At 50.2% G+C, this 25,861-nt stretch overlaps 1 protein-coding gene across 3 annotated transcripts in view; it reads right to left on the bottom strand.

The window, feature by feature from the left end:
- Positions 1-25,861, bottom strand: part of SEZ6L (seizure related 6 homolog like) — a 182,276-nt gene that overhangs the window by 23,421 nt on the left and 132,994 nt on the right. For all 3 annotated transcript variants that reach the window (XM_045459763.1, XM_045459762.1, XM_045459761.1), the window contains exons 10-11: positions 7,859-8,055; positions 1,916-2,110 (exon numbers count right to left, since the gene is read on the bottom strand). In XM_045459763.1, the coding sequence (XP_045315719.1) occupies positions 1,916-2,110; positions 7,859-8,055 (392 nt within the window). The remainder of the gene's footprint in view (positions 1-1,915; positions 2,111-7,858; positions 8,056-25,861) is intronic.

Genomic DNA, 25,861 nt, shown 5'->3' on the forward strand with positions numbered 1-25,861 from the left:
TCTGTGCTGACGGCTCAGAGCCTGGAGCCTGTTTCAGATTCTGTGTCTCCCTCTCTCTCTCTCTCTCTCTCTGCCCCTCTCCTACTCATACTCTGTCTTTCTCTGTCTCTCAAAAATAAATAAACGTTAAAAAAAACCTTCATTAACGCAATGTGTATCATCATTATTATTTAAAACATCTAAAAATCATTATTATTAAAAATTTAAAATTATTATTATTCAAAAAATTTAAAAATCATTCCTCAAAAAATTTAAAAATCATGATTATTCAAAAACTGTAAAAATCATTATTCAAAATACTTAAAAATCATTATGTTTCAAAAAGTTAAAAGTCATTATTGTTCAAGAATTTGACAAATCATTGTTACTAAGAAAATTAAAAATCATTAAGACATGTATATTTAGAACACTATTTATTTTTTAGTTAGAAGTTTTTAATGTTTACTTACCTTTTTATTTAATTTTTAAAAATGTAGAGTTTTGAGAGAAAGGGAGAGAGAGCACGCACAGTGGGGGAGGGGCAGAGAGAGAGGGAGACACAGAATCTGAAGCCGGCTCCGGGCTCCGAGCTGTCAGCACAGAGCCTGACGCAGGGCTCAAACCCATGGATTGTGAGATCCTGACCTGAGCCGAAGTTGAACACTTAACTGACTGTGCCACCCAGGCTTCCTATTGATTTATTTTTTTCATGTTTATTTTTGAGAAAAAGAGAGAGCATGAGCCAGGGAGGGGCAGAAAGAGAAGGAGACAGAGGATGCGAGGTTGGCTCTGCACTGACAGCAGAGAGCCTGGTGCGGGGCTCGAACTCACAAACCCATGAGATCATGACCGGAGCTGAGGTCGGACGCTCAACGGACTGAGCCACCCAGGAGACCCCGAAAACATTTTAAAAATCATGACGACGTAGATCATGTTAACGTGCCTGTGATATGTCTCACCACACGTGCTCTCCTCCCTGTGGGCTTTTCATTTTCTGTCACGATTCACACACGTGAACACAGACACTACGTAGTGTCGTGGAACAGGTGTTTATGCAGCCCATTCTGTGGATTTCTAGCAAGCTCTCTCCTGTTTCTCCCCATTATAATTAATTTTCCTTGCCACTGGAATATTTCTGACAGGGATTGCCCGTAGCCCTCCCCTCCCCCCCAACCCTTCCCTGATACCCTCTTTCTCTGCTGACACTTAATATTTCGTATCGTCACTCCAGGCAGGCTGAGCGGGTCTCCTGAAGTCTCCCCAAGGGTTCCCAGCAAATGGCTGCAGATTGGAGGCTTGTGTAGGAGGAGGTAGGAAGCCAATGGTTAGTGGGAAGAGACCACCCTCAAATTTACCTCCCCCGCCTCCCACCAACCAAGGCTTCGGTGTAGAAACCAGAAGCACTTTCTTCTTGGCTGGCTTCTCGAGACACCAGACGCAGCTGTCACCGGCCACGCCTGGCCCTCACTCCTGATGTCATCTTGCAGCCAAGCAAGACCAATCCAAATGGGACTTGGGAGCCCCAGTTCAAAACTCCTATCGCAGGTAGCTGGCTTCATCCAGATAGCCACCATTCCAGCCTCCTGGGTGCGTTGGTCTTGCTTTGCTGCAGCAGGCATTTTAGCGACCAATCTGAACGACATTTTAACGCGGGCTTACATTCCCACGTACCACACTCTACACCACTCCTTACTGTCTCGCACTCAGTCTATTTCACTCATTTCCATCATCTGCCAGGCTTCCGGAGGCACCTGGGTCTGACAGCCCTGCCCTTAGAGCCACAAGATGACAGCTGGGAGCAGCGCCAGTGAGTTGGTGGGGTAGGAGGGAGGCCAGATCTGACAGTAAGTGATTCTGCGGCATCTACGTGAAAAATACTCCATGGGAGGGATTCACCACCCCCCGACCTAGAAGAAGAAAACCGGAGGGCTCTTACTTTTCTCGCAAAATGGGGGGTCGCTGCTCCAGCTGAGGTCCCACTGGCAGGTGAGGGTGTCACTCCCCACGATGTCATAGCCGGGGTCACACTGGTAGGTGATTCGGGCTCCTCTCACAAGCTCCGTGTGAGAGGTGGTTTTCCAGCCGTTCTGGATCTCGGGCAAGTCTGAGCAGGAGTCATTCCTTGACACCTCTTTAAAACAAAAACATCGTCCTTGGATAAGGAGGTGGGCCTTCCTACGTGGGGTTCCCTTTACAACGTCAGAGGAAAGGTGCAGACAGAAGAAAAGGTCTCCAGAAAGAAGCAACCCACTTCAAAAAAATCCCTTAAATTGCAAGAACTCTGCTCCAGTGGGATCTTTACGATGAGCTTTTCCCCATGGGCCACTGAGCCTATCAAGCATTCTTTTGGTTTGACAAATTCCATGTAGGATTTAGAACGAGACAGAATCCTAGCTCTGACACTGACTAGCAACATGATTTGGGGGACAGCCACTTCTCCCTGGGTCTCGGGTCCTTCCCTTCCATGATGCCCGCCCTCACCCCATTATTCTCACCTCCAGGGATTCACACTCTCCTGTACTCCCCACAACACCGAACAGGGCTGATGTGCACAGCCAATGGACTATTATAGAAGTGATAATGTGTGACTCGGCACCAAGATCATCAAAGATGTTGACAGGCTCTCCTCTTGCTCTTTGGAGAAAGCAACTGCCACGTTGTGAGGATGCTGGGGCAGCCCTCTGGAGAGATCCATGTGGAGAGAATCTAAGCCTTCCCGCCAACAATGGGCATTGACTTGCTAACCGCATGAGTCAGCCATATTGGAAATGGTGCTCCCAGCCCCAATCCAGCGTTCAAATGAGTGCAACCCCAGCTGACACCGTGAGTACAAACCCATGAGAAATCTCAAGTCAGGACCACGCAGCACGAACTCCTGAATTCCAGACCCACAGAAACTGTGAGATCATAAACGTGCACTGCTAATTTTAGGGGGTGGGGATAATTTGTTACACAGCAATGGTAGCTAACGCTCCCAGCCTCATCCTAAGACGGTCTGTAAGTACATGGGTCTGATGGATTTGTGATATATGTTTTTGCAATCTGGATTAAGAGAAACACTCAGCTGTGGAAATAAAAATAATTATTGGTGCATTCTTCCAATCATGTTGCAAACCATCAGCGAACGTTAACTGCACTCCCAAAATATGCTACCCCCAGCTCATTACCATAGAGTCTTCCCTTGGAATAATCTCGCTTTCCTTCGGCAAATCCTCGTTACTGAGCCAGCAACCCAAAGCCTGACCTTGCTTCCAAGTGCCCACTGCACAGATTTTTGAGAAGCGAGCTAATGATGCTGTGCAATGAATCCGCAGCTCTCATGTGCTTTTGCGGAAAGCAGAGTGTACCTTCGCCGTCTGCAGGAAAGTCATTCTGAGAAAAAAGCGATGGCTTTTCCTGGGATTTCATCATGACTTTATTTGGGGAACAGAGATCTCACGGGTGTCTGCCAGAAGAAGGGGAGAGGGAAATGGCTCCTGGAGTTGCTTTGTGGGGAACAGGAGCCTCTATATTTAGGCCTTTGAAAAATCAGCCAAGCCCGGGATTTAGGACACAGCTGCAAATGTTCAAGCTATGGATGAAAGGGGAGAAATGGGGGCAGATACTGGATATATGGTTTGCCTTGTGCCAAGTGCTTGGAGGCGGAGAAAGGTTTGCTTGTCTGACTTTTCAGTCCAGGCCAGCATGGCTACACGCTCCTGTGAGACCCACCGTCTCCTTTGCAGTGCTCACATTCTTGATTATCAAGTTGGAGCCGCCATGACTCAGATCTTGGCCCCAACGTTCACTAATTAGCTGGCCTTGGCTAAGTCACATAGCCTTCCTGTTCTTTGGTTACTAGACTCCACCCCTGGAGACCCTGATTCAAGAATTTGCACATTTACCCAGCACCCCAGATGGAGGTTCCAGCCTTATGGTCTCTTAACTTTGTTAAGAATGAGAAAGCTGGCCTAGGAGTTGGAGGACCTCCCTTCGGGTCTGTCCTTCTTTTAGAAGCTGTGTGATTCCAGTTATGTTGATAAACATCTCTGAACCTCACTGTCCTCAATCATAGAGTTGAGATCAAGAATTATGACCCGGGGGTGCCTGGGTGGCTCAGTTGGTTAAGTGGATCCTGCTTGGGATTCTCTTTCCCTGTTTCTCTCTCCCTCTCCTGCTCACATTTGCATACACGCTCTCTCTCTCTCTTTCTCTCACACTCAAAATAAATGAACTTGAAAAAAGAATTATGACCTTGTCTATCATTTAAGGCAATGTGAAAACTAAATAATGTGCATATGACACTAAGATGAGTTAAAATTTTTTTTTTTTAATTTTAGAGAGCGCAGGAGTGGGAGAGAAAGGCAGAGGGAGAGAGAGCGAGAGAATCTTAAGCAGGTTCCATGCTCAGCATGGAGCCCAACGTGGGGTTCGATTCCACAACCAAGAGGTCATGACCTGAGTGGAAATCAAGAGTCAGATGCTTAACTGACTGAGCCACCCCAGCACCTCACTAAGATGAATTTTGTATGGTTTTATTGATTTGTTTGACTAAGATTTTGTGAGCACTTACTATATGCCAGGCACTAAGAATATGAGGATCTGAAGTCATGGTCCTAGGCTCATGGTCAAGAGCAGCATCATGGTCCAAGTTTTGGGCAAAAGAAAATACTCAAATGCACTGCGTACATGCCTCCATTAACCAGTCTTATGCTCATGGCAGACATCACTAATCGATCATCACAATCTCTTTCTTTGAGTCAGACCAAGACCTCCAATCCTCAACACAGACTCCCAGGAATTACTGTCATTTGATTGGAGTTGACCTACAATATGGAGCGTATTTATTGCCCTAGGATTGGAGGAATAAACACACAAGTGACTAATATCTTTTTGAAAAACTCACCCATCTCTGCTTTTTTATTTCCTTGCCTCCATGCACTTTGGCCACAGACACCAGCAAAGCACAAGAAACAGTGAGGAGAACGGTTCTTTGCTCCTGTCTGGGCAAAGCTGAATTATGGGAGATCAGAATCATGTAAGCCCCATGTGTTTCTGTAGAAGGTTCTGCTAGCAGTCTTATCAGATTAGCCTTGGCCGCATTGCAGAGGTGGGTATTGGCCTAGAGATCAGTCTAGGGGCTTCAGAAATCTCTAGATGACCGTGGAAACCCCTGACCCTTCCATGTGACCTTTCAGTGCAATGAAAATTGCATCTATGCCTAGTTAAACCCAGGATAGTAACGACCTCCCCCATGCCATAGCAGACAGCAGTGGGCGGATCATGTCATTCTTCTCCCACTGACTTCAGGCGTGGCCTCCTTGGAGTTCTTTTCAACATGATCTTCAACACAGATAGTCACAAGCAATTGACAGCATCAGGATTAAATGCAGAAGCCCACCTGCCTTCCCTGTGAAATCAAGCGTGTGTTTCTTTAACAGAAAGAAGAACACAACTGTTCTCTTTTTGTGTTACCCACATTAGCCAGGCTCTGTGTCCCTAAAACCCCACTGGCCTCTCCCACGGGGGCAGCATGTGATCCTGACATTGTTAACGGGACCGCCTCCCCCACTTTCACCAGCCAGAGAAAGAAAGGCAGGGAGAGCTGTCTATTCATCCTTGGGTCCTGGTGCCTAGTGCAGGGCCTGGCTCATATGGAGAGACTCTTGGGAACCAAACTCTCTGGAAAATGGAGATAATGAAATAAAATAATGTATGTAAGAGTGCCTGCCAAGTGCAAGTCGTCATGCAAATCTAAAGTTTCAGCTTCAATAAATAGGAACACCTCCTCCTCAAGATAGTGCCAAAGTGAACATTGGCCAGACTTCCGGGTTAACCTTGAGCAGCCTTGCACAGGGTCAGATTTCCGCCACCAGGCTGAATGCAGTTTTGGAAGGCTGACTCAGGCACCAGAGGGGACAAATGAGCAAAACCATGACCTCATCTTCCAACTGGGAGGCTGAGGGGTGGGCAGGAGGAGAAGAGAGGGCTAAGGAGAGAGACTGAAGCCAAGCTACCAGAAACTCTCCTTCCAAAGGCAGCTGACTCTGGAGGGCACCTCGCCTAGATAGCCAGCAAGAGCTGTTCTGCTATGCCCAGCTTCCCCCTCGCCCCAGTAAAAAATGGAGAGCCCATGGAAAGTGGCAGCAGTAACACTCTGAAAATACTTAGCAGTACAATCAAGGGAAGAAAAGGCCCCAGAGAAAGATAAAAGAGAAGATCAACACTTGTGTCTGCCTCTCTGAGAGTAGCAGAGCGGGAAGGGATGAGAAATGTCTACCAGCCAGAAACGAAGAAACCAAAAAAGCCAGGGACTTGTTTTCACATGCATGCGGCTCTTTGAGGCAGCCAATGGTCAAGGAAGGGGCTTGTATTTTAGAGGCAAGAGGTGGTACACAGAAGACGCTTTATATTAGGATGGATGGGCAAATCTTCGAGCCAAGGGGAAGAGGGAATCAAAGACACGGAATCTGGATCAAGCTAGAGGGTCTTTGGTGGTGGGCATGGTAGTGGGGAGACTGGAAGAATGAGAGCTCCTTTTATTCCCCTTTTCCATATGGGAAACCGAGGTGTCCACCTAGCTCCTAGGTGACACAAGTGAGTTTTCCGATTGCTGGCTGCATCTTGCCCATTGAAATCCTCAGGGCACAACCACCCACCATCTTGGATGCCAAAAGAGGTTAGGTCTTGAGTAACCCCCTGGTGTCTCCCAAGTTCTCTGCTATTGCCAAGAAGATCAGGTGCAGAGAAACACTAAGAGTGGGGATTCAGGAAGCCTGTGGGTGAGCCTCAGGTGTGCAAGACACTGGGACAGCTGTGGTTCCATCTCCTGGGATGGGCAGAGGGACAGGAGCAGCAGCGGAAACTCCTGGGTGGTGGTAGGGGTGGAGGTAGGGATGGAAAGAGTTCTGTATGGGTCAAGTTAAATCTGAGATGCCGGTTACACATGCAGAAGGGTAGTTAGCAGGGAGTTGAGTAGATAGTTCACGGGAGAGGTCAAGGTTGGCGGTATGAATTAAGGGCCAATGGAACACAGAGAAGTATTGCTTGCAACCATGGGACTGGACGACAGGGCACATGGGTGAGTCTAGACAGAGGACAGGACTCAGGACGGGGTTGGGACCCTCCAGCATTCAGAGGTTGAGCAGAGAAGGGTGACTGCCAGCAAGGAAGAAGGGGGGGTTCATAAGTGGGGGATGAGGAGGGAAGGCTGTGGATGGAAGAAACAGTAAGAAGAGAGTGTCGGATGGTCGAGCGTGAACTTAGCCTGAACTTCACAGCAGGTGTTTTTTGGATTTTGTTTGTTTGTTTGGACACGAAGGGGACAGAAATGGTTTGGAAGCCGCACTGAAGATCAAGGAAGACTCCTCTTGCCTCTCTTATGTCCTGCGGGACTGGAGGTGGAAGGGCAAGTGCCTTCTGCATTCAGTGGGGCTGCAGGGGAAGAAGAGACTTTAGGAAGAGCCAAGCTTCAGGTCAGGCAAGCTGATGGAGACGGGGCTTTGAGAAGTCACAAACACAGGAGAGTTTGCTGATGATATAAAATCCCAGCTGACTACCAGGGGAACACTGTGACTCTGAAAGTCATGAGGCATTATCTACTGAGTCCTGGTATGAAGCCTCTGGAGCAGCTATCAGTTTTTCCATTTTACAGATGACAAAAAGGCTCAGAGGGGCCAAGCGACTTGCCCAAGATCCCACAGCCACTGATAGCAGCACTAAAACTCAAAACCTGGTCCTTCCAACCAGAGAGTCCAAATGCTTAAAAACTACATACATTTACTGTGCCAATATAGCACAAAACCCCCACAAAGACTCATCTAGAAGAAATCATCTAAACACACACACACACACACACACACGCATGCACATACACAAATTGACGGGAGGGGACACTTACCTATGTAGTTCATGATGAATCCCTGGCCCTTCCCAAAGATGAGGCCGGCGGGGTCTGAGTGGAACTGGATGGTTAGGTCTGGTGTGGACGAGTACAGCTTCTGGGGGCCGCTGTTCCCAAGGTACTGCCCCAAGATGTGAGGCATGACCTCATCGCCGTCATAGATAGTCAGGATGTCGCTGTTGCTCAGGTTCAGGCTTGGGGGCGGGACAGATAGAAGAGGAGAGGTCTCGTGAAACACAATCACGGGCGTACAACAAGCCTTTGATTTAGTTTTTTTAGGCAACACACATGTTCCCGAGGCATCCTAGGTAGCAGGTGCTGGGCTAGGAGCCTGGGGGGAGGGAGGCATGGATCACAGATGTGACCAGGGCACGCTGATCCTTCCCACGAGCACACACGGTGCCTGGGTTTGGGGAGGGACTGGGCATTTGAAGACTCACGCAGGAGATGGTCTTTCCTGCAAGGAGGTCTTTGCACAGTTGCACGCTGCATTGTCGGTAAAATTGCCTCCAATGCTGGTGACGCTAAGTGCCGGGCACTGGGCTACATGCTGGGGTGCGACACGGGCCTTTCATCCTTTGATGCAGAGCAAGCTGCCTGCTTGCTAATTAGAACCTGCATTTTCATGTCAGGTGAAATGATCCTTCCATTCATCATGTGGCAAAGTCCTCAAAATCAAAGCCAGGTATCTATTATGTGTAGGGGATGGGGCAGAGGGTGGGATGGGGGCACCTTATTCATGAAATGTACTCAAACCTGCTGTCAATATTCATAACAGGAAAGGATGACACATTGTCAAAGACGTGAATGAAAGAAAGCACCTTGACACTAAATATCAGGACTGCAATGGACAGTTAATAATCCAGAAAGCACTTCAATGTGCCAGAGAAACATGTGTTATGTTAGGTGTGCCAGATAAAATTGATCTCTGATTGAAAGAATGCCAGATAATTCAGTGTTGGCTGGAGACAGCTATTAACTTATGCCTCTTCCCTTCTATTCTCCTTCTTCCCTTCCCTTTTACATCTTTCCCCTCTTCTTGTGTCTCTCTCCCTAATATTTTTGAACACCTACTAGATGGCAAGCTGTGCTCACAAGAACCACAGAGGGGTGATATATTTAGACTAGGAAGGAAACCAGGTCTTGTGGTAGCAGTTACAATCAACGCACGTGCAGAGAGAGGAGACTGGGGGCATCATGGCGGCCTCCCTGGAAGAGGTGATGCTTCCTGTGGATGTTCAAGAAAGACTGGAGGACACAGAAGGCTGGAGGGCTGTAGATCCAGACCCAGAAGGGCTTAAGGAGCCAAGTTTATGTGTTTGGATCTCATCTTGCTTGGGATGAAAGCAGCTAGACATTGCCTGAGGAGATGCATTCCAGGAAGTGGCCCTGAGCAAAGTTCCTGGAACTCATGCAGGAGTGACAATAGCCATCCCTTGTGACAGCTTCATCCAGTGCCCATGGGCAGGGGTGGTCAGGGAGGGCGGAGGAGGGTGGAAACCACCCATGGTGGTGCTTCCAGGAGAAGGAACAAAAACGACAGAAACACAAGGAACACTGTGGAAGTGGTGCTCACAGAGGGCAGGGGGTGTATTTTATTCCCCAGCATCTCTCACATTTCTCAGGCAAACTTGCCCAAGGGCTGATTTAGGGACGTTCTAACTGTCCCCATAACCTCCATTGGCTTCCTTGGCACCACTTTCCTAATAAAAGCTGTCCACTTGCTTTGCATGTGTGGCTTCAAGACAGAGCCACGGACTCATCATACCCTCTGCCGGTTTCCAGCTAAGGCTATCCAGCCTCCAACCCCTATTGTACTGAAATTCTGGAGTTGCCGCCTTCTCTTGCACATATCGTAGGTGCTCAATATACGCTATGGTATGACAGAGCCCGCCAGAAGGTCTATCTTAGAGCAGAAATAGTGAGGTTGATGTCAGCTCTTGACCTGTGATAGGGAAGAGCCTCTAAACTCTAAGAACCATGAAAACATCAATCGTTCATGAAAGGGGCTGGATTAGGCTGGTGGGAGACACGGTAGATCTCCAATATTTATTCCGAAAGCTGACTTCACAGCCGGTCTGCTGGTAACAGAGAGACCAGAGAGTCTGCAACTTGCCTTTACTCTATCATTCATCTCAATGATCTAAATGCAGTGGAAGCATCTCCAAGGATGCAAATAGCTTTCATTTGAAAATCCTAGCATCACTCTTTGTCCTTTGTAAAGCAGGAAGCAGTGGTGCGCTGGAAAGAGCACGCTGCCTTGGAAATCAGAGAGCTTTGGTTTGATTCCTGGCTCTGATACTTGCATGGAGGGCATGTGGTTTTTCTGATGTTCCTTGTCTGTGAACTGGGCTTAATATTTCCGGTCTATGTCATGGGCTTTTGGAGTGAGATAAGGCATGCTGAAAATGTGGGATCAAATTCTAAATCCACTGACACCACCTGAGCAAGTCTGGTCAAGTCATTTGAATGTTCTGTCATTATGAACATCACCACCATCAACCTCACCACCATCACCACCACCATCACCACCATCACCACCATCACCACCATCACCATTACCATTGCCATTATCATCACCACCACCATCATCACCACCAGCATCACCACCACCATCATCATCATCACCACCATCATCATCACCACCAGCATCACCATCGTCACCACCACCATCACCACCACCATCATGATCACCATCATCATCATCATCACCAACATCATAATCATCACCATCACCATCACCACCACCATCATGATCACCATCATCATCATCATCACCACCATCATCATCATCACCAGCATCACCACCACCATCATCATCACCATCATCATCATCATCACCACCATCATCACCATCGTCACCACCACCATCACCACCATCATCATCATCACCACCATCACCACCATCACCACCACCATCATCACCACCATCATCATCACCACCACCATCATCATCATCACCACCACCATCATCACCATCATCACCACCACCATCACCACCATCATCATCATCACCACCATCATCACCATCATCACCACCATCATCATCATCACCACCACCATCATCACCACCACCATCATCATCATCACCACCACCATCATCACCACCACCACCATCATCACCACCACCACCATCATCACCACCACCATCACCATCATCACCATCATCACCACCATCATCATCACCACCATTGCCATTATCATCACCGCCATCATTGTCACCATGATCATGATCATGCTCTCTTTAGATTGCTGTTTACATCAGATGACTTCCATCAGTGGTTCTCAACTAGGGGTAGTTTTGTTCCCCAGGAGACAGTTAGCAATGTTCAGAGACATGGTTGTCCCAGCTAGGGGGTGTCACTGGGGAGTCAATGACAGGGATACCGTTAAACATCCTACACTGCACAAGACAGCCTTCCACAACACAGAATCATTTGGTTCAAAATGTCAACAGCGCTAAGGCAGAGAAACACTGACTTAGGTGAACGCAGGCTGTAAACGGTGTGCAACAGACTATTAACTGCAACTTCTATTGTCCTGGGATTCCAGCAGAAGTCCCCTGAGCTAAGAATAAGCAAATAGGTTCCGAGTATTCCTACTTTTGAAAGCGCTATTGACTGAAACTGGGTTCTCCGGAAGCAGAGCTGAGCAAAGATGAATGTCTCCTGGAGACAGGCTGGTCTGGGAGGCCACCCCAGGCAGCACTGGTGAGGTGGTGAGGTGGGAGGAAGTGGAGGAGCTAATATATAGTCATCGACGGGGGAGTTCCATTGTGGGCCCTGGGCTCAGTCCCGCAGGAACAGTCAACAATGGTGTAGAACATACCTCGGGGGAGAGGGAACTGGGAATTCATCCTCCAACCCTGATCCCTCATTGGCTGAGGGTTGCTCTTAAGTGTACCAACCCCCAGAACTCCTGGCCTGCCCATGAGGGGCTTGCAGTAGGAAGCTACGGCAGGTACACCGTGGCAAGTGCTGTAGGACTGAGACAGGGTATCCATGGCACCTGCCTCTGCCATCAATGCATCCCTTCCGATCTGCACCCTTCCCCCTCTCTAGCTTATAGAAGGCAAAGCATTTATTGGGCTGCTAAAGAGGCTTGCAAGAAGGACCTACTCAGAGAGTGTCACTTGGAAGGGGGGACTAGGGGAGGGGAGAAAGTGTTTCATCTTCACCTTAAGCCTGGTGAGGAGGGCTTCAAGGACACTTGGTGGCTTGGCAGGTGCCTTTGGGGCTTGGGGACCAGTGACTGACTGCATTTGATGCTCATCAAGAGGAGAGTAAGGACTCTCAGTCAGACTGGAGCTGCCTGCCTGCCTTGGGGGCAGAGAGAGACAAGAGGGGAAAGGAGGCGTTGGGAGTGAGCTCCCCATCACTAATGAAGTAGGGACAGGAATCATATTTCCTGGGTCCAGATGTGGACCCTGAAGAAAGGAGCCACTGTGGGTCTCCTTAAAAGTGTCCCCCGTCCTGAAAGGGGGATGGGATCCATCCAAAAGGAAAGCCAAGAGCAGCCAGACTCAAGAGACGTTGCCCCCATCAAGTTCCCCACGACAGAGAAAAAGCCCAGCATTCTGTATCTTCCGTGATGTGACCGTGCTGTCCAATCAGGCTTTTTTGGGAGTAGGAAGCAGTTCCCCCAGGCCCTCCCTACTGCAGAATTCCCAGCCTAAGGAGCCCTGTGGAGGGCGCGGGGAGTTTGAAAATGAATGATGTTTAGGGCTTTATGGTTAGTAGACTGAGCCACACTTGTTATGACCAGAAGACCTGTAAAAACTAAGCTTTCCCCCCAAGAAGTGCAAAAAAAAAAAACAAAAACAAAAAACAAAAAACAAAAAACAAAAGAAAACAGAACATGAATGATGGGGCAGTGAAAGAGTAAGGTTACTCTCTGCCTTATCCTTCTGGATCCACCTTCTTCATAGGCTGGTTCGATATGCAAATGCCAGGAATTTCTCCCCCGCCCACCTCAGAAGACAAGCCTGCGTTTCGCTTGCCCATCCGGCTATCTTTAATACATGGAGGGCATCCAAGGTCCCCACCGCTGGACTGTCCTCAGTAACTGAGACAAAAATGCAGAATTAACAGCCAAGAGACTGGCCATGGGGCACAGCAGGGGCCTTCCACCGAGGACTCCAGTGAGACATCGGCCAGATAACAATCCAGGGAGGTGCTGAGAAATCAGGATGTCAGTTTGACTCCAGAACAGACATGGGATGGATAGATGCTGGCAGGCAGGTGGGTTTGAGGGGACTGGAATTGGGTGTAGGCAGGTCCTCTGCAGGGAGGATGCCACAGGGACAGCCCCTGTCTCCTCCAGTCCCTCTATGGGGCCAAAGGGCCAGGCTTTCGTGGAGTTCCAACCAGGAGACCCCCGCTCCTGTGTCTCCTTCTGCCTCTGTCTTTAATTTTTCTCCACCCCCCTTCAGTTGGACCGTAGGGAAGCACCTCCTTGCCTGGCCCCGGTCTCTCTCCTTGGCAGCCAGATGAATCCTTCTGAAACATAAATCTGGTCCCTTCACTGAACGGATGAATGGAGAAGCAAAACGCAGTGAATCCCTACAATGGAATGTCATCCAGCCATAAGTAGGAATAAAGCATGGACGCATGCTCCATCATGGATGAACCTTAAAGACTTTCTGCAGAGTCAAAGAATCCAGTCTCAAGAGGCCACACAGCGTATGATGCCTTTGATAAGAAATACCCAGAATAGGTAAAGCTGTAGACACAGAAAGCAGCTTGGGGGTCAAGCTGCTGGGAGGAAGGGAGGAAGGGAGGAAGGGAGGAAGGGAGGAAGGGAGGTTGGGAGGAAGGGTCGGGGATGAATGGAGACGGCTGGGTGAACAGGTACACGGTCCGTTTGGGGAGGATGAAAAGTGCTTTAAAATTAGACGCAGGGGTTGGTTGCACGATAGTGTGAAGGTACCCAATGCCACTGAGCTGTAGAAGTTGCCGACACCCCCATTCTTCTTTGATATGCTGGTTGCCAGAATCAAACCCTGCACCACAACACCCCTGCACTGCCCGATGAGACACTCCAAAGCCAGCCCGTGGCCGTGACCTGCTGGGTTGTAGCTTCCTCTCCTCTCCACCTTGACCCTGCTCCAGGCACATCCTGTAGCCCCTTCCGGGGTCAGAGCAGTCATCTGGGGGCACGCTATCCAGTGCCCCCACTTTTGGCATCCCTTTTCACCTTTCCAGTTCCAGTCTCTACTCAGCCAACAAAACTACCTCATGGGCCAGATATCTGAGTAAAGATCTCCCAAGACCCTCATTTAGCTTTCAAACAACGCTCAAGCACTCAAACAAGAGCTCCACACGCTAACACCTAGGATCATCCCTGTTTTAACAGATGAGGAAACTGAGGCTCACGTAAGAGTCAGACCCGGGACCCTAACCTAGGTCTGTTGGATGCCAAAGCCCGAGATGTGAACCATATGTTATACGATGTCCCATGAAAGCCACATATACGTGTCTCCAAAAAGTGTGACTAGCTTCAGTCTGGCATCAGGAAATTTGTGAATAGAACATTACAAACAAAATCTGCAGGATGAGGAAAAGCCCCGTCGCACTGCCCCTGGCATCCTGCTGAGCCCTATGTCCTTATGACATCATTGTTAAAGGTCATTCGATTAGACCCATCATTTCAACCTTTTTTTTTTCCTACCAAGGTAATATTTCTTCTCTCTAACTCCTTGTTTTAAAAGACCATCTCCTAAGCATTTTGCATTTCTTGATAACAATGAAATCTGCTTCGTTTTGTTGCCATTATTGATGGTGTATAATCGGGTATGTAATAAACCAGCATTAAACTGGTTACTTAGTCTGGGGGGCTTCATTTTGGTAGATAGGAGATTTCTGTTAAGGTTTTTTTGGGGGGGCATATTTAAAAAGACACTGGGCACCTGGCTGGCTCAGTCGGTGGAGCATGTGTCTCTTGATCTTGGGTCGTGAGTTCAAGCCCCACGTTGGGTGTAGAGATTACTTAAAAATAAAATCTTGGGGCACCTCGGTAGGCTCAGTCGGTTAAGTGTCTGACTTCAGGTCATGATCTCAGTTCGTGGGTTCAAGTCTCGCATCAGGCTCTGTGCTAACAGCTCAGAGCCTGGAGCCCGCTTCGGGTTCTGTGTCTCCCCCTGTCTCTGCCCCTCCCCCGCTCACACTCTGTCTCTCAAAAAAAATGAATAAGTGTCAAAAAAAAAAATGAAAAAAAATCTTAAAGAAAGAGTCTGGGGAGGACGCATAAGAAACCAATTACCGTGATTGCCTCTGGGGAGAGGCTCAGAGGAGGGGGTTGTTTGCTGTTTTCACAGTAGACTCTTGTACTTTTGGATTTTGAATCATGTGGCTGTATTACCTCTTCAGAAAGGATAAAAACAGCTCAAGGGACCCCCATTACTGCTTTCATTAGGGTCTAGAGAGCCAGAGAGGTTTCGGCGAGGAATACGAGTTTGGTTCTGACACAGATTGGCAACCCTTTCTCTGGAGCGGTAATTCTCTCGGCCAGCAGAGGGCGGTGTGCGCCGAAGCATGGTCGCGATTCCCAGTCCCCTGCAGCAGGTGCCCATTCTTGCCTCAGCCAATCAGGGGCCCGGATGTGGGGGGAAGGTGGTAGGTGAGCTTTATAACTGTTGAGCTGCCGCCATTTATATTCCACAGAGGTTGTAGAAAGCAATGATGAGCAAGCCACCTTGCTTTCCTTTATTCCTTTTTAAACAAACGGCTGACCCTCGCTTAGAAATCTTTTTTTTTTTTTTTTTTTTTTTTAAAGATTTTAAAAGGCTCTCCCCGGTGGCGTTCGCAGGATGATTTGAGCTAGACAAACGTAGTTGAAAATGTCTAATGGTTATGTATTTATTTAAATATGGATTCGAAAAATATATATATAAATATACGGTCTGCGCATCAAACTTCTAATTTCATGGACATTATTTTGCTTAGGGTAAGCCAAGTGAAAAAGCAAGCCAATTTATATGCAGTTTAAGGTGGGGCGGGGGGAGATAAGAAGTAGCTGGTTAATAGAACGGGTCTGTGGAAGAAGCGACATTAAACGCACACAAGAATGTCCAGTTTTTCAGCCTTCCTGGACTCCCAGGGGGTCTACGGTCGGGCCCACAGCTCACGTCTGCTGTCTCAAACATCTTTGTACACCAGACCCTTTGATGCTCCTAGACCTGCCTTGGCCCATGCTGGTCCCTTTATTTGGAAGGCCTCCCCTCACCTCTCTGCTCGACAGCATCTAATTCCTCAACATCCCTCTGTGCTCCCGACCCCATCCTGCACTGACAGCGATATGATAACCAGTCACGGTTTCCATAAGGCTCCTGATGCCCAGAGCTCTTCCGAGCACCTCACACATCTTATCCTCGGACGAACCCTGGAAGAACTACTATCCTCACCCATATCACAGAGGGGGCAAACTGAGGCACCCGGTGGTGAAGAAGAGCAAGGAGGCTCGAAGAGCTGGTCGTATAGGGCAGCCAGCCTCCAAATCCATGTGGTTGGAAGGCAGAACCTCTCTCATCTCCCACACTGGGCTGGCTAAGCTTCCCTGAACCGTACCCACCTCTCCCCAGTGTCCCTGGGGCCCAGCACAGGGCTTGGCACAGGTGAGACAAATGTCGTTTACATGGATTATGGTGAATTTTCCTCCATTTTCCAGATGGGCAAACTGAGGCTTAGAGGGTTTGCATGACTTTAAGAAAACACTATGCTGCAATTGAGGCAGGACCTCCATGGGACAGTAGAGATGGTGAGGAAATAAAGTATAGGATTTAAATAAGGGAGAAAAAAGAGGGACCCAATGCCCATAAATGCAGTTTTAGGCGCGTTCAAATTTCTCTTAAAAGACCTCTCCAGAGTTCTCTTGTGTCTGTTTCTCATGGGATCCCCTCCACCACAGAGCGATGTCATGAATCCCATTTTATAGAGGAGGAAACCGAGTCCAGAAAGGCCCAGGTCCCAAGGCCTCCGTGTGCCTTCCTGATGCCACACGGCCACCGTTAAACACCCCTCAGCACCGTGGAATTGCTGAAGGTCCCTTTGGCCCAGTGCTCATTCGGTTTCAATTAAATTTGATAAAATGGCAGACGGGACAAGAAACCATGTCAGCTCCAGGGAGGACACAGAAAACCAATCTTTCTGGCCCCCTAAAAGGACACCGGAGTGCATAAAAATGAGTGCTTTTCTAATTTCCTTGTTTGTGCTTCCTTTCCTTATTCCCTCTCTCCCCGAGATATTCACCAGGTGCTTGTCAATGTCAGGCTCAGGAACCAGCCCTCTGCTGCTGGGTCTCAGTCCCGGCTGCACGTGAAAAGCTCTGGGGAGATTTAAACACTCTCGATGATGCTTAGGCTGCACCCCAGACCAATGAGACCCTCAACATGTCAAGGGGTGGGCCCCCGGGTCAGTGTCCCTCCAAACTCCCCAAGAGGCTGTACCAGGACCCAAAGGCGCTACTCTGCGCTGTGGTTTCAGAGGGGATGACACCCAGTCTCTGTTCTCCACTGACTTTCCTCCTTTCTCTGGTTTCTCCCCCTGTCCCCCTCTCCACCAATTCCCCTCTCATACCCAAAGAGAACGGGAAGAAAGAGACTCCTGGGTTACACATGCCTGTCCTCTGGGACCACCCATGGGCCGAGCTGCTTCTGATTTCCACATCCTTGGACTGAGCCATCTCAGAATGTGGCGGGCAGAGCTTGGTCAAGGTCAATGTCAAGGCATTTCACACCCAGCATTGCGGACCGGGGAAAAAACCAGCAGCTCCTGACTTGGTTTGTCTCTGAAAAAGTCAGTCCTCAACCATCCTGTGAGTTTGCTCCATCTTGAGAGACAGTGGTAAGAGAATGGGTTCTGGTTCAATCCTAGAGGTGCTGATTTCTAGCTGGGTGACCCTGAGAAAGTGGCATAACCTCTCTGAGCCTCAGTGTCCTCACCTGTAAAACAGGAATAATATTGTGGGTGGCTGTAAAGAAGGTAGTTAGGGCCAGGAATTCAATTAAAAGAGCATCTTTTGTCTTAAAAAATAGTTATGATGAATGACATAGCCTGTAAAGTCAGGAGGGGAGTGTGGTAAGGGGGTGTGGCAACAAAACCCGGTGTCATGAGATCGCACAGGGGGCCACCCCCTTGGCCACTTCTCTGCTCTGGGGCTATGGACAAGTCTCTGGCCCAGCCCGGGCCTCGGTTTCCCCAGATGACAATCCCCAAATCCATGAACCATAAAACAACGAATTAGCAAAGGCCATGATTTCCTCAGGCTTCAGGCTTTCCTCCTATTCAGAGGGTCGGACCCCACATTTTCCCCACTTCCTGACTCAGTGGCAGTGAAGGCATCACCGTGGGAATACCAGGATTCAGACATAGGTTGGTGAAGCCTGGGTTTCTGGGACCCAAGAGTGACCACGCACAGACCTGTGGCCTTTCCATCACTTCCCTGTGTGGAGATGCCCACACCTCTTCCTCTTTCTAGGGAGGAGCTTCTTCAAATTCATAAAATTCGGGGGCTCTCCGGCCTCTTTCATTAGGACCTCTAAGTCAGGGTGCAAAAGTTGACCTTGAGAGAGCATAATTGAGGGTAGATTGGGATTTGTAGGGGGGGTGTGGCAATGTGTATATGTGTGTGTGTGTGTGTGTACAGGGTGTGTGTATATGGGGTATATGTGTGTGTGTGTGAGAGAGAGAGAGATGTGTATGCATGTAGGGTGGCCATCTGCACACACGTGTGCACACACACGTGCAGGAGGGGGCCCTGGGCTCTGCATGGCTGGAGGAAGATGTTTCAGAGCTGTCCCCAGCAGGAGCTGACAGCTGCTGGATGTGTCCCTGTCATTCTGAATCCCCATCCTGACACACACATTGAAGGCATCACTTGTAAAGCCTTGGTGTGGTTCATCTGAGCCGCCGAAACACTACCTGTAAGCCCAGTGCCGGGTTGGCAGTGTGGGCTCTGCCCGGGAAGTGTCCCCCAGGAAAAAATGACCCGTTCAGAACCTCGAGGGCTCACCCTGAGCTCTCCCGGGAGGCACCAGGCGGGCGCCCTGGGTCTTCCCCGGGTCATGGCCATCAAAGGAGCACAGACAGGGCCTCTGGCCAGCACGCACTGCCTGGACCGCAGCCCTGCCCAGCCGCTGGGCTGCCCAGAATTCTCAAGGGAGTCTGGCTGCCGTCAGGATCACGTCGGTGCCACTGCGCAGAGCAGGGCCGGGAGGCGGTGCGGGCCACGAGCTCAGTGTCACACGGCCAGGTCTGAACCCCGGCACCCCTACGTCCAGCTGGTGAGCCGCCGGGCCCCTCTGAGCATCTGTGCCTCCATCTGTGACATGGGGGACGTCATCGTGTGGACTCCTTGGTTGCTCTGAGGATTAGGTAAATTGACAGAGGTACTGGGCACGCAGAGAGTCTGGCTCGCGGTCAGGGCTTGATCCGGGGGAGTCTGATGCGATGCCAGCCACACGGCGGGCCCTCAGGAAACACCCCTGAATAGTGAGTGAGGCCACTGCATGTCAGGGATTCATGAAACAAGCAGCCGCGTCTCCCTAGGATGTCAAATCTAATCGCATCCGAAGGGCTCGAGCTCCAAGGTGTGCACTAGCCAGGTGACGTCCCAGCTCAAGGCAGGCGGCGGGTCCCTTCCCACAGCTGCTCTTGCTTGATCACCAAGGCTGGGAAGAGCATGGAGGGGCTGAGGAGCAGGAAAGGGGCAAGTGCCGGTGGAAGATTTACCCTGGAGCTCGTGCTGTCCTGTTACCACTGGCCACGACAGCCCCTTGCACGTTGCAGGAGGGGGAGTAATCCGTCAGGTGGATGCCTGGGTAGCACTTCTGTAGGAGCCCTCCTGATTCCTAGCTGCCGTGCCAAACGTCAAGCTCGAGGGCAATCAACCCTTGTGAGTGCGTGCGTGCATGCGTGCGTGCATGCATATGTGTGTAAAATGGAGCTCAGTGTGTGCACATGCCAGAGAAGGAATTAACAACAGCATCATCATCACAGCTCACAGCTGCCAATTAAATTACTGAGTGTATGTAACGTACCAGGTCCTTGCCTAATGTTTCATTCTCTCAGACTCTACGAAGTGGGCACCATTATTCTCCTCATTTTAAAGAGAGGAAATTGACATTCCGGAAAGTGAAGTGACTCATCCAAGGTCGCACAGCCCATAGGTGGACGAGCTGGGACCTGAACCCGAGACTTGCCAGCACAAGCCAAGGCCTTTTGCTCTCTCCCGCGTGTTGGAGGCATTGTGTGGAGAAGGAAACGTTCCCCGAGCCTTCGCAATTCCAGGGACCAAGTGCTAGGCACAAATCTCGTCTCCTCCACTTCCTAGCTGTGGGATCATAGGCAAGTTCTTCACCTCTCTGAGCCTCGGATTCCTTTGGTAAAGTGGGGAACTGGGAGACCCGGCTTCTGACCCTCACTCTTCCCTGGCTGAGGTAGCTTGAGCGCAAACATGATTTCAAAGCTCTGCCCCTCTCTGCATCCGCGATCCTTGCAGGGAGGCTTTGGAGCACCTGCCATCAGGAGGAGTCTGGGTCTCCACCCTTTGAATGTGGGCCGGCCCTGCTCTGTGGCTTGTTATGGGACACGGAAGATGATGCCGCTGTGCCAATTTCTAGTGTAGGCTCAAGAGGCCTTGGATGCTTCTTCTCATCATCCTGGAACCCTGGTGAGTCACGATGGGAAGAAGCTCGAGCTAGCTGTTGGAGGAGGAGAGACAGGCAGGGCAGAAGAGCCATCCTGGGCCGGGCCAGCCCAGACTGTCTGATGGCCACCCCCCCCCCCAAAAAAAAAAAAAAAAGACCAGTCACAATCTGCAGAGCTACCTACCCAACACATAACTTCCAACAGGGGCACATGTGAGCCGGCGGAGACCAGAAGAACTGCCTTGCCGACTGGCAGACTCGAAAGAAATGATACAAGCTTGCTGTTTTATGCTGCTGAGTTTGGGCTCATTTGTTATGCAGCAGGAGCTGACTGACAGAGTAATCTTGAGACAGTCTCTTCCCGTCTATGGGCCCCCAGTTTCTTCATCCGCAACAGGATGGGATTCGGGCTCCCCAAATTTTGCCATGATTTCTTGGATTCCTTACAACTTTTGGCTCCGGGGAAATCCCATCTCCCTCCACTAATGGATTGGAAGGTTTTTATTTCTACTGTGGCCATTTCTTCCATGATTTCCGCTGGAAATCTGTGCTCCTGGCATCAATGCTGCCCTTGACTGTTGGCTCTTCCTTGTTGCCTGGACCTCAAACTGAATTCTTACAGCCCAAAGCAGCTATATCCCTGTTTAAAGAACTGTAGTGCCTCTGGACAAGGTACTTAATTTTTAGGGCTTGGAATTAACTTAGCACAGAACAGGTTGGCAGTAGCTGAAGAGAAATATTCCACGGCTATCAATCATATGGTTACTGGGCTTTGTTATTAGGTCCTTTTATTTCCTGGTTAGAGAGCTGTGTTGAGACCCCGTAAACAGGGAGGGATTTGGGGTTGGGCTCCAGAGCAGAGTCAGAGAAGGCAAGCCGGAGCCTGGCTGAAATTGTTTCCTTCCAGAGGTATGTGTACATTTGCAAAAGATGCCACGAAACAGAGGGGGGCGGGGAGGGGAGACATCTCTCTGAGCCTGAGTTTCTTCTTCTGTAAGATGGGGTCAGGGGATTCTCCCTTGCGGAGCACCTCACGACTACTTATGGTGTGGTTATAACATTGGCCTTGGCCCAGGAGGCCTGAGTTCGAGTCCTGACTCGGCCCCTCCCCAGCTGTGTCCTCAAGTGACTTCATCTCTCTCAGCCTCAGTTTCCCTATCTGTAAAAGGGGAGTGCCACTGTGACATCACATAGGTTTCCTGGTAAGGCTTACATGATGTAGTTTGGGGAAAGCACTCAGTGACTGGCAAACAGCAAGTGCTCAATGAACGTAAGACATCCTTTATGATGGTGTCGTCATCAATGAAATAAGGCATGTCAAGTATTTAGCATAAAATCTGGCACATAGTAAGGGGTGAAAATGGTGTCACCTGTGGTTATTTGCTTACTCTATGTGAGAAACTTTACTAAGAATACACATGTTATTTAATTAACTCACACACTTACCATCTCTCTCTTTTATTCAACAGATATTTATTGAGTGTTTGCTTTGTGCCAGGCACTGGGGATAAAGTGAACAAAGTATCCCATTGTGAGGCCTGCCCGAGGCCACTGAGCTACTGGGGTGGCTGGGCCAGGATTTAAATATAGCTCTTTTTATTTTTATTTTTTTTTTAGAGAGTGAGAGAGAGAGAGAGAGAGCGTGCAAATGGGGGAGAGGGGCAGAGGAAGAAAGAGAGAATCTTAAGCTGTCTCCACGTTCAGCACGGAGCCTGACTCAGGGCTTGATCCCATGACCCCGGGTTCATGAACCCGAACTGAAATCAAGAGTCGGCCATTCAACCCACTGAGCCACCCAGGCGCCCCTAAACGTAGCTCTTTTTGACTCTAGAAGCTTTTGTGTCTCCCTATCATGTGGCGTTTTCAAGATTGTGACCTCTGTGCTCAGCATCTACAGCTCAGGCTGTTTTTCTGGTCCTAACTCTGACTTGCTGTGTGATGCTAGGCAAATTACTTCCCGTCTCTGGGCCCCTCCCAGCTCTTCCATTCTATGATGCCTTCACCAATAATTCCTTAGTTTTTTAGTTCTCCTTTCTATGCTTTACGGAGAGGGGGAGGGAGTGGGAGAGAGGGAGAGACACAGAGAGAGAGAGAGACTGATTTCAGAAATCCTTAATGTTTTAAAGGGCTCGTGTTCCGTTGTGTTTTAGGTAAGCTGACGGAGCTGAGAGGTACATGATGGGTTTGGGAATAGGCGTTTGGGGTATGAAGGGGGTTTAGCCTGGGGGTTCCTGACTCGTTTTAAGATAACACACCCTCCTTCCCGTCTCTCACACCAATAATGCAAGACGGATGGTTCTAATTAATGCTGCAATTCGGGGCATCTGTTTGCTGTCTAACGGTCCCTGCTTTCACTGCTTGAGCCCCCCCTGCTCACAAGGACCCCTCCTGGGGTGCCCGTCCCCCATTCCAGCTTGGCCAATTGACACTCTTCACGATCCTGCTTGCATCTCACTTCTTCTGCACAGAGCTCACACAGCATCCTGCTAACCTCCCCGCCCTCACCCCTCTGGCCACGGCCCTTAGCCTGTGTGTCTCCAGGTTGTCTATTTATGCAGCTTTGGAGATTCTGGAGGTCTGGGAGCCTCCCCGGAGCATCGCAGAGACATACGGTTGGTCCCCCCAAAGCTTGTTCAAGCCCATAAACGCGGAGGCTACGGTGTGTGTGTGCGAACATCGGCTTAGTCCTTTGTTGGCTGTGTGACCTGAGAAAGCCACTTAACAGGCTCTCTGTCATTTGCAAATCCGGGACATGGTGACAATAATATCTTCTAAGGAGTCCTGGTAATCATAGTGTCTGTTGATGAAGTGCCAGCTACGTGCCAGACCCCACGCGACACGCTGTGCATACATTATCTCTAATGTAGGTAATTTCCCCTCTGTAATTATCTCTCCCCACCATGGCTCTAATTTATGCAATTATTATCTCTGCATAATAACGCGCATGCTCTCTATCGCTCAGGGGTGTGAGGCATGCAGTTCGGGTTCAGGCACATAGTAGGTCCTTCAGAGAAGGTGACTCGTCAGAGCAGATCTCCCAACGCCCGCGGCATCCACAGACCCGCCCAGTGGGTGACAGGGAACAACGCCCCCTCTCGCCTGCCTCGCGGGGTTTACGTCCTCGTGACTCAGCAAACGTTGCCCAGCACCTACTACGGGCCACCTACCCCGCTCAGTCAACAGTGCAAACGCCCTCCCCCTCACCGAGGCGATAAATAACAATTTCCAACGCTTAGGCGGCGTGAGGGGCCCTGAGGACAGAATTATTTTTACTATCAAACCCAAATTGGTTTACTAAAACTGTCAGCGGAAACCAAGCAAGATAAATTAAACCCAGCAGCTCTCGGGCCTCACGTAACCCTCGCGGGTGAGATGCTATTTTCACTCCCTCTGTGGGAGGAAGGAGGCGCCAGGCCCAGATGCCACACTGCCAGACGCGCGCCAGAGTCCGCGGGGAGAGCCCGAGGCTGCTGACCGGAGGACTCGGCTCCCCTGAGCACCGCGTTAATCCTGGTACCGGCTGAAACCCTTCCCCTGCTGCCCAGTCGCGGCGAGCGCAGACTCCCTAAAGCGGCCTTCAAGGCTCTGCCTGATTCCACGGCCGCCCCTCCTGCGTCACTGAGCTCCAGATACACAGGGCTTCCTCGGCTCCTTTCAAGTGCGGGTGCGGGGGAGGCCCCCAGACTCTGGAGACACGGCAAGCGGAGTGCATTTCACTCGGGTCCCCGCTGTGTGGCCACGGGCGCCCTTCCCCTGTCCGAACCTCAGCGTACCCATCTGTCAAATGGAGGCGATGATGGAACCCGGTGCACGTGCTTGCTGTGAAGGTGCCTGCGATGTGACAGCCCTGGATGCACGCAGCGTTCAGCGTATGTTGAATATTCGAGCCCCGATGGGGAGAGAGGCGTGCTCTCCTGCTTCTGGACCTTAGCGCATGCTGTTCCTTTGGTCTCAGACACGGTTCCACCCCCATCTTTGCCCGTCTTGGCTAGGGTGTCCCTGAGTCGGTGCTACTGACGCTTTGGGTCCACTACTTCCTTGTGGCGGGTCCGTCCCGTGCACCGCGGGGTGTCGGGCAGTATCCGTGACCCCTCCCCGCCGGACTCCAGCGGCACCCCTCCCCCCACGCGAACGGCACGGACAGACTGCCTCCAGACGTCGCTGTTTCCCGAGGGAGAGGCTGCTTTCTCTGGACCAGGCTCACCCTCCCGACCCCGGGCCTCGGGGGCCCCTGGAGTTTTCTCCTGTCTGTGCTGTGTCAGCTCCCGATATGGGCTCCTCCGGGGCAGGGCTGCCCCGTTCTCGCTCTCTGCCGGGCCGAGCCTCAATGCCCCGTTCACAGCGGGCCCTCGCGTCCATGAAACCGGATCAGATTGATTTTGATGGCACCTCAAGTCCTAAGGCTCTGGGACCATGCTGGCCGTTGTGCTCTGTGGGGGCACGGAGGCCGCCCTGTGGTCTCACCATCACCCTCACCTCTGCATCGGATTACCCAGAAGGAAGGTATGGCCTCCCCGCCCCCCACCCCCACCTGGCTCGGGCCTCAAACTCTACCGACGGAACTGGCCATCACTGGGTTGGGGTCCTCACTCTAGATTCTGCTTCTAAGTCTCTGATGGCAAATCCTTTGACACTCTAACTCTGTATAACCTTCTCTTGGGGGTCTTACCCTTACTGTTTTTTACACAATAATTTTTCAAAGTTTATTTATTCTTTTTTTTTTTTTTGAGAGAGAGAGAGAGAGAGAGAGAGAGAGAGAGACAGTGACAGCACCCAGTGGGGGAGGGGCAGACAGAGGGAGAGGGAGAGAATCCCAAGCAGGCTCTGCCTTGTCAGCACCGAGCCCGACGCGGGGTTCCAACTCATGACACCGGAGATCGTGACCTGAGCTGAAACCAAGGGTCGGATGCTTATGTGATCATTTTTAGCCAAACTTTTATTTCTTAGCATTGCCGGTCACGTAATAAATATGGGTTTCTTGACAAAGGGAGGCCATATCTCTATGGTCTTTCCATATTGTTCTGAACTTTCCTCCCTTCTTGTACATAAGAGGCAGTTGGACATGAATTTGGGGCTAAAAGTCTGGCTCTGAAACTTCATGGCTGGATGACCATGAGAAGTTGTCTTTATTCCATTGACTCTTATTTATTAAGCACCTACTATGGGGCCAAGCATTGATCTACATACTGGGGTTACAGCAGGGAATCAAACAGAAACAAAAAATCCCTTTATTCCCACGGACGTGACATTCTAGATGGAGGGGATGAAACACTTCAACAAATATGACAATGTGTGGTGTCTTGGTGGTTCTAAGTGCCACCCACGTAGAAAAGTGAAGCAAGGTAAGAGTGTCAAGA

This window comes from Leopardus geoffroyi, chromosome D3 (genome assembly GCF_018350155.1).
Source record: "Leopardus geoffroyi isolate Oge1 chromosome D3, O.geoffroyi_Oge1_pat1.0, whole genome shotgun sequence".
Lineage (NCBI taxonomy): Eukaryota > Metazoa > Chordata > Mammalia > Carnivora > Felidae > Leopardus > Leopardus geoffroyi.